The 16,708-nt window shown below is 34.0% G+C and overlaps 1 protein-coding gene across 1 annotated transcript in view; it reads right to left on the bottom strand.

Moving 5' to 3' along the window:
* Nucleotides 1–9,911, bottom strand: part of LOC144437396 (reelin-like) — a 48,719-nt gene extending 38,808 nt beyond the window's left edge. Inside the window, exons 1-6 of the mRNA XM_078126365.1 lie at nt 9,680–9,911; nt 4,725–4,962; nt 2,433–2,536; nt 2,129–2,198; nt 1,566–1,714; nt 792–888 (exon numbers count right to left, since the gene is read on the bottom strand). Coding sequence (XP_077982491.1) covers nt 792–888; nt 1,566–1,714; nt 2,129–2,198; nt 2,433–2,536; nt 4,725–4,962; nt 9,680–9,911 — 890 coding nt within the window. The remainder of the gene's footprint in view (nt 1–791; nt 889–1,565; nt 1,715–2,128; nt 2,199–2,432; nt 2,537–4,724; nt 4,963–9,679) is intronic.
* Nucleotides 9,912–16,708: the final 6,797 nt, after the last annotated feature.

The following is a 16,708-nucleotide window of genomic DNA, read 5'->3' on the forward strand; positions in this document are numbered from 1 at the left end:
CTGTCTGTCTGATTTATAATCATTCAGCAATATTTCATCAGAGAGGGATGTACATTTGTAATTCCTTCACTTATGATACTTATGACATGGTGAAACTATTCTGAATCTATGTTTGTATTACTTAAAGTCAACAACTATACATAAATGTTTTCGTTATAATATAACATGACAGTGGTTCACCCCATGTATCCCACCTGGATATTTATCTACCTGTGTTCTCCTTCTACTCTGAATAATATAAACCTCAAACACGTAAATATACACAGCTGAGTATTTATTAGTCTTCATAACCCTCTATCAGCTATAAATAGTATAGACAATAATTATCAGCCAGGCACTAAATATTTGTACAATAACTCACACCAACAACTATAAGTCCCTGGCATCACAACTATTGGTCCGTGGTATAACATACAATGTATTGTACTTTAGCCTGCTAATTCTAGTGGAACTTATTGGATGACATCTCGTCAGTTTTTTGTCTCAATTCAATTGGAACTTTTTTGGATCATATCCAGTCAGTTTTTGTCTCAATTCTAGGGGAACTTTTTTGGATGACATCCAGTCAGCTGTTTTGTTGTAATTCTAGTGGAACTTTTTGGACGACATCCAGTCAGTATTTTTGTCTTAATTCGAGTGGAACTTTCTGGACGACATCCAGATAGTATCATTATGGTTTTAGTGGAACTTCTTGGATGATATTTATCCAGTCAGTAATTTTGCTCTGGTTCATGTGACAATTTTTGGACAACAACCATTTGCTACCTTTGTCATGGTTCTAGTAGACTTACTTGACTTTATCAATGAGATGCCAATCTATGGTATCTCTGAGTGCATAGGAGATTTCAATACTGTAGTCACCCAAACCAACCTGGCAGCTTCCAGCACCTAAAATAAATGTAGTTTACATGTACAGTAAATTTCACAATACTGTTCAGCTTTTCTGTTTCATACAACCACACAGAAACCAACAAGAAACTGCATATACCACACTTCAAGATTGCATTTTTTGCTACACTTAGTGTAAATGAAAGAAATCATTTAAATGTACTGAAACAGACATTCGGGCGCCAACATTTTTCTTAGTATCAAACACCCGATGAAGGGCATACAAATTGTCCTTTGTGGTATTCATTTGATGTCTGTATGGTGATATGTGTAGTTCATTTCACTTTAGACAAAATTTAGCAGGAAACTGTACTCATTCAATCTTACTATCTTAAAGTGTAGCATGTCCAGTTTCTTATTGGTTTCTGTATTGTATCAAACAGAAAGCTGAATGGTATTGTGAAATTTGCTGTATATTAAAGAGGATTCAAGTATATCAGCATGTACTTCTGAACTTATATAATAAATACATGTATATTCACTCTCAAAATGAAATAAATTCTCTCATCATGGTCAGAATTTTGAACTTTTTATCTTTTATTTCACTTTAAATGTGTAAATATGTTTGCTGTCATATATTTGACACTTGTCAGTCAACCCTAGTATAAAATGTATACAATGAGTGGACACATGTCATCCATGTCTCACAGTCAGTGTTTGCCTGCCTATATACCTACTTGTGGCAAACTGTATGACTGAAGCACTAGTTGTATTGAGGTGAACTGTCGTGATTTCTCTTGTTCCAACATGGTGACAGAACACCACAGAATTACCATGAATTACTGAACCACATTCTTGGCTGACACTACCTCCTTGTAAATCAGACCTGTCAACAGGAGAATCAAAACAAAAATTTACATATTGTGCCAAATTTATTGAATTTCTGCATTCCTCCCCATGAAACACAAGCTTGCAAGTCAACTTACATATTCCAAAGTCAACCAATCACATACTTTCTGAATCATCATTTCATCCAATGAAATGCAAGCTTGCAAGCCAACTTTCACAAAATCAACCAATCACATACTTTCTGAGTCAGAATTTCCTCCAATCAGAAACTGGGATCTGATAATGTCCTCATTCAAATATAATTTAATGAATATTCATTAAAACATAAAAATGTGACTCCTGAAACTGACATCAATGGCACAAAAAACTCATTCTCTGCAAATCTTACAAAATTACCAAGGGTAATTGTAAACATGAAAATCAATGCTAAAAAATTGAAAAAAATACTTACCACAAAGATGTATCAAGGTTGTCACTTTCATCAAAGTTATCTCTTAGTATGATAGAATTCATATTCCAATCTGCAAAAACAAAAATTAGACCCAAAATTGAGTTAAAACACAGCTTTACGTAAATAGAAAGAAACTTCATTTTGACAACAACGTAGGCCACCAAAGCCAATACTAACATATTGCTGTGAATCTCAGTTCTTGGTATTCACTATTAAAGTGAGAAAGCTAATCTTTAAAAGTTCCCAGAAGGTACAGAGATAAAAAAGGTTTCTAAGTTAAAAAGATGAAAACATGTTTACAAACCTTTGACCATGACAGCTGGCTGTGATACTATAGTACCTTCTTCACAAATTTCAAGCGCTAGTGTGTCCTTGAAGATTACTTGCTGATGTAAAGTAGCAGTAGTTCTGGTGAAAAATGATAGCAAACCAAGATAAGGATACTTCTAGTCATACAGAAGGGATATAAACAGGATACTGTCAAAGTGGCCATAAGAGACGATTCTTTTGGTAGATAGATACTACATGTACAGCATTTCCTGTAAACTGTAGGACCCTAGATGTTTGAGTCACGCACACACCCACACAGGTTTCCCAATAAATCCAATGAAACATTAATGAACCATGGTTGTTGAAAGAAGGTTATAAAAGGTTTACCAAAACATTACAAGAAACATGAATACGAAATGCTACTTATATGTATTCTTTTGAGGGTTTACATTCATTTCCATCAGTGTAAAATACTAAAAATATGACTCAAATAATATTGAAGTATTAAGTGATGCATTATATAAACACAAGCAATGCACTAATTACGGGTAATCGTTTAAACCAAATAAATTCAAGCTCCAAATCTCAAAGGTATTCTCATGTAATATAACATGAAACGTCTGTTAATAGAATGACATAATTCAGCTGGTAAATTTATATCACATTTCATATTGTAGACTAAACATTGCAAAGTACAACTCTCAAAGATGAAAATGGATTCAATGGAAGAATGTATCTTAAATGTTTTTACACATGAATTTTATCGATTTGTTATAAAATGATTGCAAAGCACTGTCACACACTACAGACAGGCTATTTTTTTGAATTATCACACATTCAAGTTGATAGATACTTCAACCAAATGGCTCTGCCTTTGAAAGTACTTATAATCCCTGGATTGTTTCAAAACATTAATGTATGTACTGCAGAGGTATCTTGAATATCATAATCATGTTAATAATTGCAGAGTATCACAAACATGTCAATAGTCTGGTTCTTATCAAAAACATATTTGATTAGATTCTGTAGATAGCATCTTCAACTTCTCTACCATGACATGATTCTCCACACTGGATCAAATTCCTATGATGCCTGTGATGTATGATGTATGTATTATGAGTTCCAGAAATGAGACACTCTGAAACATTCACATCAAAAAGTCAGCCTTTAATTGTGTGAGAGGATCTTCTTATCAAATTATTTTGAAGTTATATATTTTGAAATGTGATAGTGACAAGATATAACTCATCAAGCATTTGGTAGTCTTTAGACTGTCGACAGTCGTTCATGCCTTTTTTGCTACGTTTTATCTAAAACTAAAGTCGTCGCCTCGCTCCGATCCGGAGCAATACTATACCCACATACTGATTAGCGAGTGCATTCACAGTTCAATTGTGTAATTGTGTACTGATCAGCAAGTGCAATCACAGTTGAATCATGTACTGATCAGCGAGTGCACTCACAGTTCGTGTCTTCGGCAATTGCAGTTCCTATCAGTATGCATTAGTATGTCAGTGCTACGGAGCGAGGCAATGACTTTGTTTGAGATGAAACATAGCAAAAAAGACACGAACGACTGTCGACAGTCTAGATAGTCATTTACATATTACTCCACAATATTTGTCTTCATTCAGCTAAAGAAAATATGAATGAGCTAAGGGGCCTTGTCATTTCAAGTTGGAGATGAGAAGTAACAAACAGTCACAACACACAGGTCATCACTATTTTCTGACGGAATGAAAAATTTTGGGATAATATAACTTTACCTCTTAAAGTATAATTCATGAAAATTCAGTGAAGAGTAACAGATTAAACGAGGCAGATGCACATAAATCCCATATATTTTGTTTGAGCATGTTCAACTTGGCTTGCACATTTTAGTATAATCTGAATGAATAAACTGGCACCAGCAATTTGATTAAAGCTGAACTAGCTGTAAGTGAAGTGTTATTTTTTTTCAGTCAGACAACCAAAAGTACAGTCACTGAAATTTTTTTAAAACATAATAATTAGACATTGTTCATGTTAATTAGGAGTGGATTGTACTATCCATACGTAGTACAGTAACACATTTGAAATTGTGATCACATTGGGGAGCTGATTTTTGAGTGCGGACCCAAAATCAATTTGATTGCATTTATTAATTGTACCATATTATGTTTACAGCTACTCAAATATATTTTACTCACAGGTGACCTAATACTGTTCAGGATGTACAATATTATGACTTGTCCTGATAACAACAATCGTTCCAGTTACAGCTAGTGTAGCTTTAAGACGATCTCAATTTACTTGTAGACTAAATAGAAAGAAGGAATATACTCACAGGAAATTGACACATCCAGTCTTTTCCTGTGGTGCAGACCACAAGAAAGTTAGCGATGTTTGTGGTTGAAAACTTAGATGATAATGGATAATTGAACACATAGATGTTGGACCCATAGCCCTGGCTAGAGGATTCATCATGGCTGCCATCAATGGAGTCATCACAGTTTGTGATGGCATTGTAGGATAAACTCCAGTTATCTGGAAACCGTCAAATGGTTTACTGGACATTATTGTCACTGGAATACAAAAAAGAAATTACAAAAGAGTTTCATAATCAGTAGAAAACAGAATTCCTATATACTATACATGATTTCCCCAGGTACTCAAGTTTAGGGGAACTTGGGTACTGCACAAATGGAGACCATATTTTGAATTTCCTAATTTGATTTGGATGAATAAAGTTTATATTATTATCATCTTTATTAATACTAGTATTAGGCACATTAGAAAATAGAATTTATCAGATCTGAATAAAGAATTACTAAATTGAAGAACACAAAGCAGTAATATACTTGGCACAACCTGATGGAAGAGAAAACTTTAATAAGGGAAAGCATGATATTGAAAGTTTTAACTCACAAATTTAGGGTCAGAGAATACAAGAAACTTATTGTATTGACTCATGTCTATTTTAGCAAAACAGGTAAGAGTTGGAGTTGCAGAGGATACCTAATATTTCATATCTATATGCCATATGTCATTGACTTCACTGCAAAATGACATGCTGTACCCCATTACTAACTATTAAACATAAGAATATTATTGCATGTAGGCACAGTTTTATTTAGACTATCCTGTTCTATAAGAATTCTTTCTCAAAAAAATCAAACTTTGACATTAGTCAGAAAGACCACACAGGTGACATAACACCTATAAACAGGGACCCCATGTGGTCAGAAGAAAAGAAGAGTGCTTGGAAAAACCTGTATTCTACAAAATAAAGTACATGGTTAAGAACAAAATACAAACTTAAGTAAAACATTTGATAACCGAGGAACTTTCCTTAATACAAGTTAAATGTTATATGAAAGAATATGTTATAATGAAGTTGTTATTCATTCATTCCATTTCATCATCTTTGTACGTTACCGCACACACAGATCTTTCTCTATTTTGTATCAATACATCATTTCAGAGTCCGACAAACATATTTATAGACAAACACTTTGCTTTTGTAGGAGTTTCCAAACAGCTTAAAGTTTTTAAGAGTTTCAAGGTTTACAACTTGTATATGATGCTTTCTAAAACTGATCAAATAATGTATGTTGTCATACATGGCTTCTGTTCAACCCATACACTTTGTACGTCATATGGGTATTGACAACAAGTAGTTGAAATGTATGACTAGTACCATACAAAATCAAAGCACCAATTCAGGTGTGTCAAATCACACAAGGGTGTAAGTTTGGATAATGATGTTCCATTCAACTTCACCCAAAGCCCTTTTTACATCTACTGTAGCTACCTGCTGATTTGAACTTTGATTTTATAAATTGTTTGGACATTGTACACACACACTTGTTAAGTAAACATGATTAACTTAAAATATTTTGCTCTAAAATATAAAAGTTTACTCTGTTTTTCAGCCACTAAATTCGTTACCATATTATACTTATTTTTATAAGGATAAATTTCACTAATCACAAACAACATGTTGATGTGTTGCAAATATGAATAGTTACATTCCAACTATTGGAGGCTGGTTTTTATGCTGGTAATCCAACAATGTGAACACCACCTGCTGGTGTTATACCCACTGGCAATAACCCCAGTATTAAAGCATCAAAGACTCACGGCTACCAACCGACAAAGTATAAACTGAATGTCCATAGTTGCTTGTTTGTTATTGCTGTGTGATTTGTCTGGTTTCTACAAGCACTTACTTAGACTCTGTGAACGCATAGATATTCTATCAATTCCACAATCTAATCTTAGCTCCTACTAATGCACAGATAAACCCATATCAGGTATGTATATTCTGTTTTCATTCAAAACAACACTGCTCTTATTGCATATCATACTATTTCATTGTATCAAAGAGGTCTAAAGGACTCCATAGATTCTAGAAATACATTTCATCTGGATGTCACATTCAAGGGATATTCATGACAAAGTATTAACTTTAAACATTTGCAGACCATCAACAACAATCTCTATCTTATGAAAAAATGTTAAATGTTTGAAGAACAGTAAATTATATAAAATATATAAAAGTGCTATAATAAAACTTACCTTTTTAATCATTAGAATTGTGACTACATGTATTATGTTATGTTATTAATTATTATGTTGCAGAATCTGTTCTCTCTGTTTAAAGGATTCTTGTACAGCTAGAAAAATGCTGGGAGGATGTACTTTTATCATTTCATTTGGTCTGAGTATTTCAGACTATACATAAGTGACATAAATTGGAAATACCTTAACTTAACTATCTAGACTGAAACTTACTGTTTCATTTTGATTTCAGTATTTCAAATGTTACAGATAAAATTGAAAATACCTTACCTTAAACCTATCTAGATCAAAGCTTATCATTTCATTTTGATTTCATTATTTCAGACATTACATAAATTGGCAATACTTAAACTGTACAAAGCAGCTGAACTGTACGATATATCCAATTAAGATTATCTCTAACTAAGAATTAACCTGCAGATTTAACCCCCCCCCCCCTCATTTGGTGACATTCTCACATAATCTAAGACATAAACCATACGACTTGGTTTCCAGCCTTATATCAACCTTATCCACTGACTTATCTTATTTCCATGGTAACTAAGAAACATGGATATGAATGAAATGATTTTGGAGTGCCTAAGTCATGGGAACAGTTGATAGACTGGTGTCAGATTTCAGGCAATCGGTGAAATGGCTTTACAGAAAAATACAAAGTGATTTATTTATATTTCCCATGGATTGGGTAGATTATATATGCACTGTACTACATCAATGATAAATGGAAATACTTGTACATATGCCAAATTGCATCCAATAACCTGATACAAATAAACGCCTGGAAGACTGAAACTTCTACTTCCAATATGAATTATGTGAGTGTGACGTGACATAGTTGTATAGCTTAGGTTGACTGTAGCACGTTGTCTAAAGTTTTCCAAGGGTATGAAAGCAAACATTCATGAAGTAACAAGTACAGTTAAAGGTAAATTCAATACTGTTTTGGCTTCAGCTACTTGGTAGACCTTCGCAATGTAATGGATAGGAACAATAGAATTAGTCTAGCTAATTAGACCGTAAAAATCTCTCATACTACACACCTCAATAACAATACAAAATACAACTAATGTTACATTACCACAATTACACTGATATCTGATATATGTATTACTTGAGGTTGGAAATTGAATATGACAAGTGACATGGTTTTAAATATTGCCTAGAGAACTATTAAAGCTACAGTAACTGTTGACATATTTTTAGTTCTGTGGCTGTTTTACATGTGAACCTACAGTAAATGTACTTTAATCTTGTTGGAATATCTAAGTTCTGTGACTGTATATCTAAGATCTCACACTGGTTCTGATATTCTACTTTACTAAAGCAAGTGTTCTAAACTTTATAGCTGTATAAAGTTCTCTATATACACCCCAAAGGTTTGTAGATGTACAATACAAATACAAATTTTTAGTAAAGATCATTAATTGTCAGAGACATAGGACAAGAACTTGCAAAAAAAAAATCCAAATAATGCTGACGCGCCAACATTTGTAAGCACTAATTTAAGTGTCGCCATGAGAGTATTATAGGGCTTTGATTGACATGTGAAACACTTTTTTTTTGGCACAATCAAATTTATTTTTCTGAAGTTTTGTTTCAGGCAAAGATGTTTGGTATTTACAATCTAATAGTTTGAGTTCAACCATAGATGTTAGAGCAATAATATGGTAAACTTTTAGCTGGTCAGATTCAAACGTTCTAAAAATTCACCTTTTTTTCCAAAATGTCAAGGTCTCCCTTGAGAGGTTTTACAGCCTTGAAATAGTTCAAATTTTCACTTCCTTTCTTTATTTCTACTTTTAGGAAAAAAAGACCACACATTACACTGATTGCTGTTATTAGTTTCCCCCTCTCTCCTTTTCTTGTTAAAGAAATCCATACAAAAGAAGTCTTGTATGCACTGCCACCATTTACTTGTCTATTTGCTGTAAAATGGACGGCTGGTTATTACGGGACAAGTGAGAGTCTGAAGAGAGCGTAATTGTTAGTATTTGGAATGACAATGGAGAACTTGAGCATTAAGAGATGGGGAAATTTGAAATCAAGGACTCGTAGTGAATGTCTGCCCACGGGCAGTCCTACAGTGAAGTGTAAAAAGTAAAAGAAGTGTAAAAACTGACTTTTTGTTTTTCAAGGAGAAAGTTACTCTATGGACTTGGAATGTTAGGTTTGTGCTATGCGTAGAATTGAACTGTAATAAAAGAACTCTTTGTGTTGATCAAATATCAGTCAGCACCACAGCTAAGGTTTCCTTCGTTTGTTTGATGTTTTAGGTGATCAATGATTTGTAAACATACATGTTATTTACAGACTGTAAGTTTGTAAGTAAACAAAATATATTAATCCTTTTATAATTATTTTACCCAGTCTTTGACACTGTTTGCTTTTATGCTAGTATTATGGGGACACTAAGATTTATGTCATTTCTGATAAATTTTCAACAATTGAAATGTCAAAATTGCAATAAGTTAATAATAAAACTGGTCTGTGTAGTAAAGTAATTAAGAGTATGTGGGATCAAACAAAAGGTGGATTAACGCATGGATTGCATAACAAAATAATTTACTGTGTTTCTTGAATGCCGCTTCAACAAAGTCAACTTATTCAAAGTATGTAAAACATTTCAATTGTTCCCAAAAACCGCAGACATGCACAAGGACGTGGAAATTACAAAGTTCACTTCATTGGAGAGATGAATAAAAAAAAAGTTTGACATACCTTGATAACGTTGTCCTGGTGTGTAGAATTGGGGATTTCCAGCAATAGAAACCCTAAGTGTCACTTCACCACTGTCCAAATCAGCTTGGTCTATACCACCTTGGTAATTACAGATGAAGTAGAACGGTGTCATACCTGGCATCATACCCCACGACACACCGACTAACCCCCACAGTAAAATGATCCAAAACCCAAGTTGTCTTCTTTTCGCCATCATCATCATTGCTGTCATAGTAATCCTCCTGGTATTATCAGGTTGTTATAGCAACCAGTAAAGTTTTAATATTTCATAATACCATAGGAAGGTTGTTTGAGTTGACCAGGGCTGTATGATCCCAGCACACGCAAACCAATCTACTGACTGTAGTGTGTTGGTGTACAATCACTACTAAGTCACTTAAAACTGATAAGAAACTGCTCCAAACAACCACTTCTGCTCCTTGAGTCAAGGCTACTTATACATCCAGTGCGAGCAGAAAGTTTTCCAGAGGAGAATAATGATATGCTAAGCTGTAGTGAGAGAACAGACGTAGCCTTGCAGTGACTGCCTGTTTGTCGTCTACAGAGTGCTGGTACGAGCACACTAAATATCCCTCTATTAACAATAGTGGGTTAAGCTTACAATCTAAGATTTACAACAATAGGCGATTATACCTTGTTCATTTACACTCACAACCATTCAATCTATCAATGGATTCTGTCACTGATTTACCGGCGACTGCACTCTGACCGGAAATACACAGGAATGCCTCAATATTTGCTTGTCACCTGTGAAGATTTGATGATAACTCTACCAGGGCAAAGTTACAAATGACTACAAGACTCACAAGCTGAAAACTTCTTAGATTGGTGGAACTTTCACCATGGAAGATACCATTATAACTCATAGGTTAGGTAGCATCTTGCACTTCATTTTCTCAGTATCCATTTTTTTTTTCTATTTTTCCAAGTAAAACTTATTATATGAAATTATATTGATGGAAAATTCGAAAATGTTATTATTTCTTGATAAAGCTTACATGGCAGATATTGCATCATTCAAGCTAACCCATGGCATCTCTATGTTATCAAATTTCATCTGATTGTATGATATATTATAGGTTATTTACAATGACATTTGACATTGAAATTTGACATTTAATATTTTATTGTGCATAATAACAATAATACAAGATTTCATAAGTGTAAAGTATTCACCCACAGTAACCATAAATGAAAATCACTTGGTTGAAGCAAACTTACTTTTTTTCATTTGTGGATATAATATTGATGTGACTTACAAACTGTCATCAAAATGAACTTTGGATTTGAGGCATTTATTAATCTTTTTTCTATATCAGAAAATGTGTTACCCAGTTTTGAGTGATCATATGGCTCACAAAGCATCAAATATATCACTGATAACATAAACAGTTTATATGTGACATGGTCTGCTACCCTTGCATGAAATACAGATTTTGGAAAATGTAGGACAGGACTACTATGAGTAACTGACCCTGGCAATTGTTACATCTCACTCACTATAGTGGTAGGAATTTATACACATAAGTATTCTCCTCTTGTAATTCCTACACAGGTTTTTTTTGTTCTCATGTTGCAAATCTATCTAAACTAATGCACCTGTATCAACCATCACAAATTAGCAACAACTGTTTTCACCGTTGGTTAACCATCTCTTGAACTGTGACAACACTACATCACACATGTGTGTTGATTCAATCTAATGAATGCCCTCAATCAAAGTAAATAGTAGCAGTTGACCACTATCATACAGTAGTTAATTTTCAATCATGACTAGTTTTGATAACATCCATAGCTACATCTGTGTTACCTTTGACCTTGTATAATCACTGGGGTCACCTTCACATTCATATACACATTATCATATCTGGCTAGGAAGAACCATTCTTTTAAAATGAGTTCACAGATTTCATTCACAAACTGATGATCACATGTTTATTGTGTATTTTATGAGATAAAAGTGATGGACCTTGATGTCTAGGATAGCCAAAAGACTGGGAAAGGGCATTGTCAAGCCAAGTCTCTGGGCTATGTGAGCATTTTAACCCACAAAATTATTAAATTTATCTTAGAATCTGTAATCTGAAGTGTTTATTTCCTTTCATTGCATTTCTTTTTTTCCCTTTATTTTAGAATTGTTATTAAAAACATGACAGAATTTCCTATTCACTTTTGAACCCCTTTATTGTCATTTCAGTACAGTATTTCATATAATTACTTTAACCTTGAATGTTGTAAATTCACGCCCAACTCCATTGTAAACATTTTATGTTTATATGAGACAACAAAAATATCATCACCATTACAACTACTTACAAACACTGGCTGGCAAGTTAGTTCATATTTTCCTAAAGGCTGACATTGATATTTTAAATGTTTAAAAAAAAAAATGCTACAAATAGTGAACAGATGCAGTTTTAGTTTATTTTCAGCCCCTACTACAATAATAAACTTGTTGTTTTATTTATCTTTGTGTAATACATTTAGAAATAGGTGGTGATAGTTTTGCCACCATGTATTGTGCAAACTGAATGTGGGCTGATGTATGATGTAGGTTAACTAATTATAAATTGGTCAACACATCTTTCTTTGCCACCTGTTAGATTCATCGGTCAGTCACTTCCTATCTTGTCATGGGAAACAATTTGAGAAAAACGGTAGGAATGTGCCAGGCCAGTAGTTTTCTGACCTAATAGTTCAATTAGAAAAAGGAAGGAGTGTTTACATGGAGCAAAGAGATATATCTAAATTTGTCATCACTGTGTCATCCTGCATGCTAGACAAGTCACAGTGATTACAGTTTTCATGCGGGATCACTATACCGACACAGACAATGATTAACTACTGTCTGCACTCAAATATGGTGTGTGTAGACATATATACACACATACACAGCGGGGCTTTGTCACCAAACTCCACCAATAAATATCATGTCTTAAACTTTGCTGTGTAAAAGAAATAGGAGCAATTCCAACTAATCAGATAGCAAAGGTCAATAAGGTCACAGTTTTGTCTTTTCACATCGGTTGCCTGGTGAGTGTATCTTTTCTTGTCAATGTATTTTAAGACCTAAGTGGTCAAATTGTGTTGCTTTTAGTAGTGCAGTAATTTCACCACTTTCAGCAGTATAGGTTTACATCTACTATTATTGGGACCATGACTACTAGATTGGTGACAAAGAAATAGGTATTACACAAGTACATGTGTGTATGTGTGCATTTATTTTATTTATTTATATTACTTTTAACAAACCAGCCCGAGGAAGGTGCTATTTATAGCAACACTGAAACATTGCTCTATAAATTTTGGGATTGGAAGTAAGGTTGACATCTCCAACTTGTGATTTCTATTTGATATACAGTGTGTGTGTGTGTGTGTGTGTGTGTGTGTGTGTGTGTGTGTGTGTGTGTGTGTGTGCGTGTATTTTATGTGTATAAGCGCACACACATACAAATAACTTTAAACATTACATTTACAACAACTGCACACATATAGATATTTTGTAAAGAGAGATAAAGATTGAAGAACAGTGTGACATTTGTATTTATGTTGATAGGCAAGTTCCTTGTGTTGTTTCCAGATCAATTTGTCTTTGTCCTAGGTTATATCAGTGAGGAGATTATAGCCTGCACTTAAAACTATATGTCATTCCGTTTTCCAATTCTTACATGTGTAGTCATAGTAGTACAGGAGAGTGAGGAATCAAAGTCAATTACATCCAGTACTTACATAGCAATCAAATACGGTAACACGTAGGTATAGTATGCTATGGGTGGCACAAGTAATTGCATTTATATTGACATCATACTTAAAACAGGTTTAACGATGGCTAGAAGCCATTTTTAACGATGGCTATAGAAGCCATTTCAAAAATTGAATGTCAAAATATAGAGTAAATTTTCTTTAATAATGCATTAAATTTAGGATTCCGAATACACAGACATTTGTAACATTTCCTTATTCCAGAAACAAAACAATTTTGTTTACAAAAATATGATGTTTTGACCAACAGATGCAAAGACTTTAAAGTAAGTTTTAAGTATGAGAGAAAGATTTTGATCTAAAAATGATAAAAGGTAAGGTCAGGGGGTTAGTGCTATGAAATCAGCTAGTGAACTGTTGCTGTATTTAGACCCTGAGTAAAACTTCCCTTGTGACACTATGTATTTAGTATGAGAAACACACTATGGGTATTCAGTGTTGTACTCTGTTACATGTATGTTATATCAAATCATCCAAATCCTACAACACATGTATGTGTCATTTAGCTACTGGTATGTCTCTTATTTAAACTCATGTCCATATGCATTGCATGTATGTATACAGACACACGCACACACACACACACACCCACACACACACAAACACACACACACACACACCACACACACACACACACACACACACACACACACACAAACACACACACACACACACACTGAGCAAATACATGAAATAGGGACCTTATAGGATAAGATTGTTATGTGATCTACAATGTATTTCTACAATCTTTACTACTCAGTGGCAGCACTCAGTTCCAAGGTAGTTGAAAAGGTACAACAGGTTTTACCACTATAGGTCTGTGCTAGAGTCATAAATGTATGGTAACCATATGTTGAGCACTTTCTTTGGAAAACACTTTTAATACAATAATGTGTATTGTCAGTTAAAATATCAACAATCAATGGGAATACGTGTATAATAATTTCGGTAACATCTTTATTGCTATGGGAACAGACAATTGTGTTATGCATACTTTTGAACTCAAGAACAAGACAGAGAATGTTTCTTTTGACAGTGCACTGAAAAGAACAACTATTAAGAAAAACAAACATTGGGTGGATTATATTATTTTAACTTTACATTGTAATACAAGGAGAATGACATACCCCTTTCCTTAAACTGATACAAGTCTGAGAAGTATTGAGAAAAACATTAAAAAGTTTACTGTTATCTATAAACTGTATTACAGGAAAACTTCTTTCTTTTTCAGAGATGTTCAACAATGAACACATGATGGCAGATGGAATACGTTGTTGTTGTATAAGAGATAAACATTGAATTTTATAGTTTTAGAAGAAACTTATCTTTCTTCTAAAATGGACGAGGTATTCAAGATATAAACAGAGACAGGACTGATTAGTATGTAGAACTGATAGTGCAGAGATATGGGAGTGGAGGAGGGCTGGGGAAAGTGTGTATGTGTGTGTGTGTGTGTGTGTGTGTGTGTGTGTGTGTGTGTGTGTGTGTGTGTATGTGTGTATGTGTGTGTGTGTGTGCATGCGTGCATGCAATGCATGTATGTATGCGTGTGTGCTGGTGATGGGAAGGGGTTTAAATCTGTGTCACTTTAACAAGAAAACAAACAATGGTCATCATTGTAGTTCTATAGTGAGTCACTTGTTGTCATCCCAACTAGATAAGATCTTCAAGGTATGGTACAGTGGCCATTAATGTTTATTTCAGGAAGTGATGTTAGTATCACCTCAAACAAACACTTTCATTGGTCACCAAGGGTCAAGGCCCTAACAAGTGAACTCAAAGGCATTTACCCTTTCACCGCCAATACCCTAGTGCAGCACATCTTACTTTGCAGTAGCTTCTATTCATTCTTAGATTTCATGTGATTTCAAACACTAACATTTCCCACGCATTTTACGACTTCACGACAATTTATGAGGAATAAAAACAGTTTTAAAACAATTTCTGTTGCAGGTGGCCATTTGTACTTTGTGGACAGTTAACTTAGAACTATTACTAATACAAGGTAAATGCAATTTATTTGCTGCAAGTTGTAAAACTTTGGAATTGAAGTTGTGACAACTATCATAATATTTTACGATGTGCCCCTAAGGTTGTTTTATGACAAGATATCTTCACTTAGTGTGTATCCAAACATTAATTGATGGTTATCAAGACATCACACAGTTAAAAAGTCTTCATTGTACACATGACATAAAAGTACAGCAAAGTTGTCTATTGTAACTTTTAATAGATAGCTTCACACCGGCTTGAAAGTTAACCATCACATCATTCACATACATCTTTTGCAGCTACACATTGTGATTGGGTACTACCAATTCAATTTTGTATGATCTACTGGGTCACATTATTAACGGTAAATGTTGATAGTTGACATTTTTCTCCATAACTATGGTCAAACTTTAAAGACTTGGGTACGGCATTTGACAATGTCTCTCATGCATCTAGTTGTATCCTCAGGAACAATGTACATTTGAAAGCACTTCAGGTCTTTCTGTCTACTGTTTGATAAGACATCGTGGATTTTTAAACTAACATGGTTTGGCTTGTGCATATCACTGATGGTAAAATAGCAACACCACAACATCTGAACAAAAATTATCACTCATTGCTGGAATTCAAGACCTCTAAGAAATCAAATGGTTCATAGTACCTTTCTGGTTTTAATTATTGTTTCTAAGACTGTCAACAGTATGATTATGAATTTAAAGTATCGCCAAAATTTTTTTTCTTCAGCTTATCAACCAACCCATCATTTTTTAAGTGTTGCAATGAGAAGTATTGAAATGAATAGGGTCACCTAATGAGAATATATAAAAATTCACAGTACAGTATAATAAAATAGTTGTAAAATATTATTACAATTTACATATTAGAATATAAAGTTTTGACATTGTAGCTGGTAGTCTCTGGTTATGACATACCACAGTTGCTACTAATCATTTGAATGTTTACTATCCTACGCAAACCATAAACTGATATTATGGTATTTATCATGGTACAGTCTTCAGAAAAACATGTATCAACAATGTTTCATCATTACAATGTGTTGACAGCATTGACAATGGCAAAGCTCACAAAACTGTCAGGCCTTGACACAAATATGATACTACTGTGTATGTATAGACAGATAAGGTAGAGTATGTATGCAGCTAGTCATGCACACAGAGTACATTGACAGTGTCAGGCCTAGACACAAAATATTGTATGTTGAAGGCATGCAGTCAGTCATGTACACAGTGCACA

The sequence above is a fragment of the Glandiceps talaboti genome, chromosome 1 (assembly GCF_964340395.1).
Source record: "Glandiceps talaboti chromosome 1, keGlaTala1.1, whole genome shotgun sequence".
NCBI lineage: Eukaryota > Metazoa > Hemichordata > Enteropneusta > Spengelidae > Glandiceps > Glandiceps talaboti.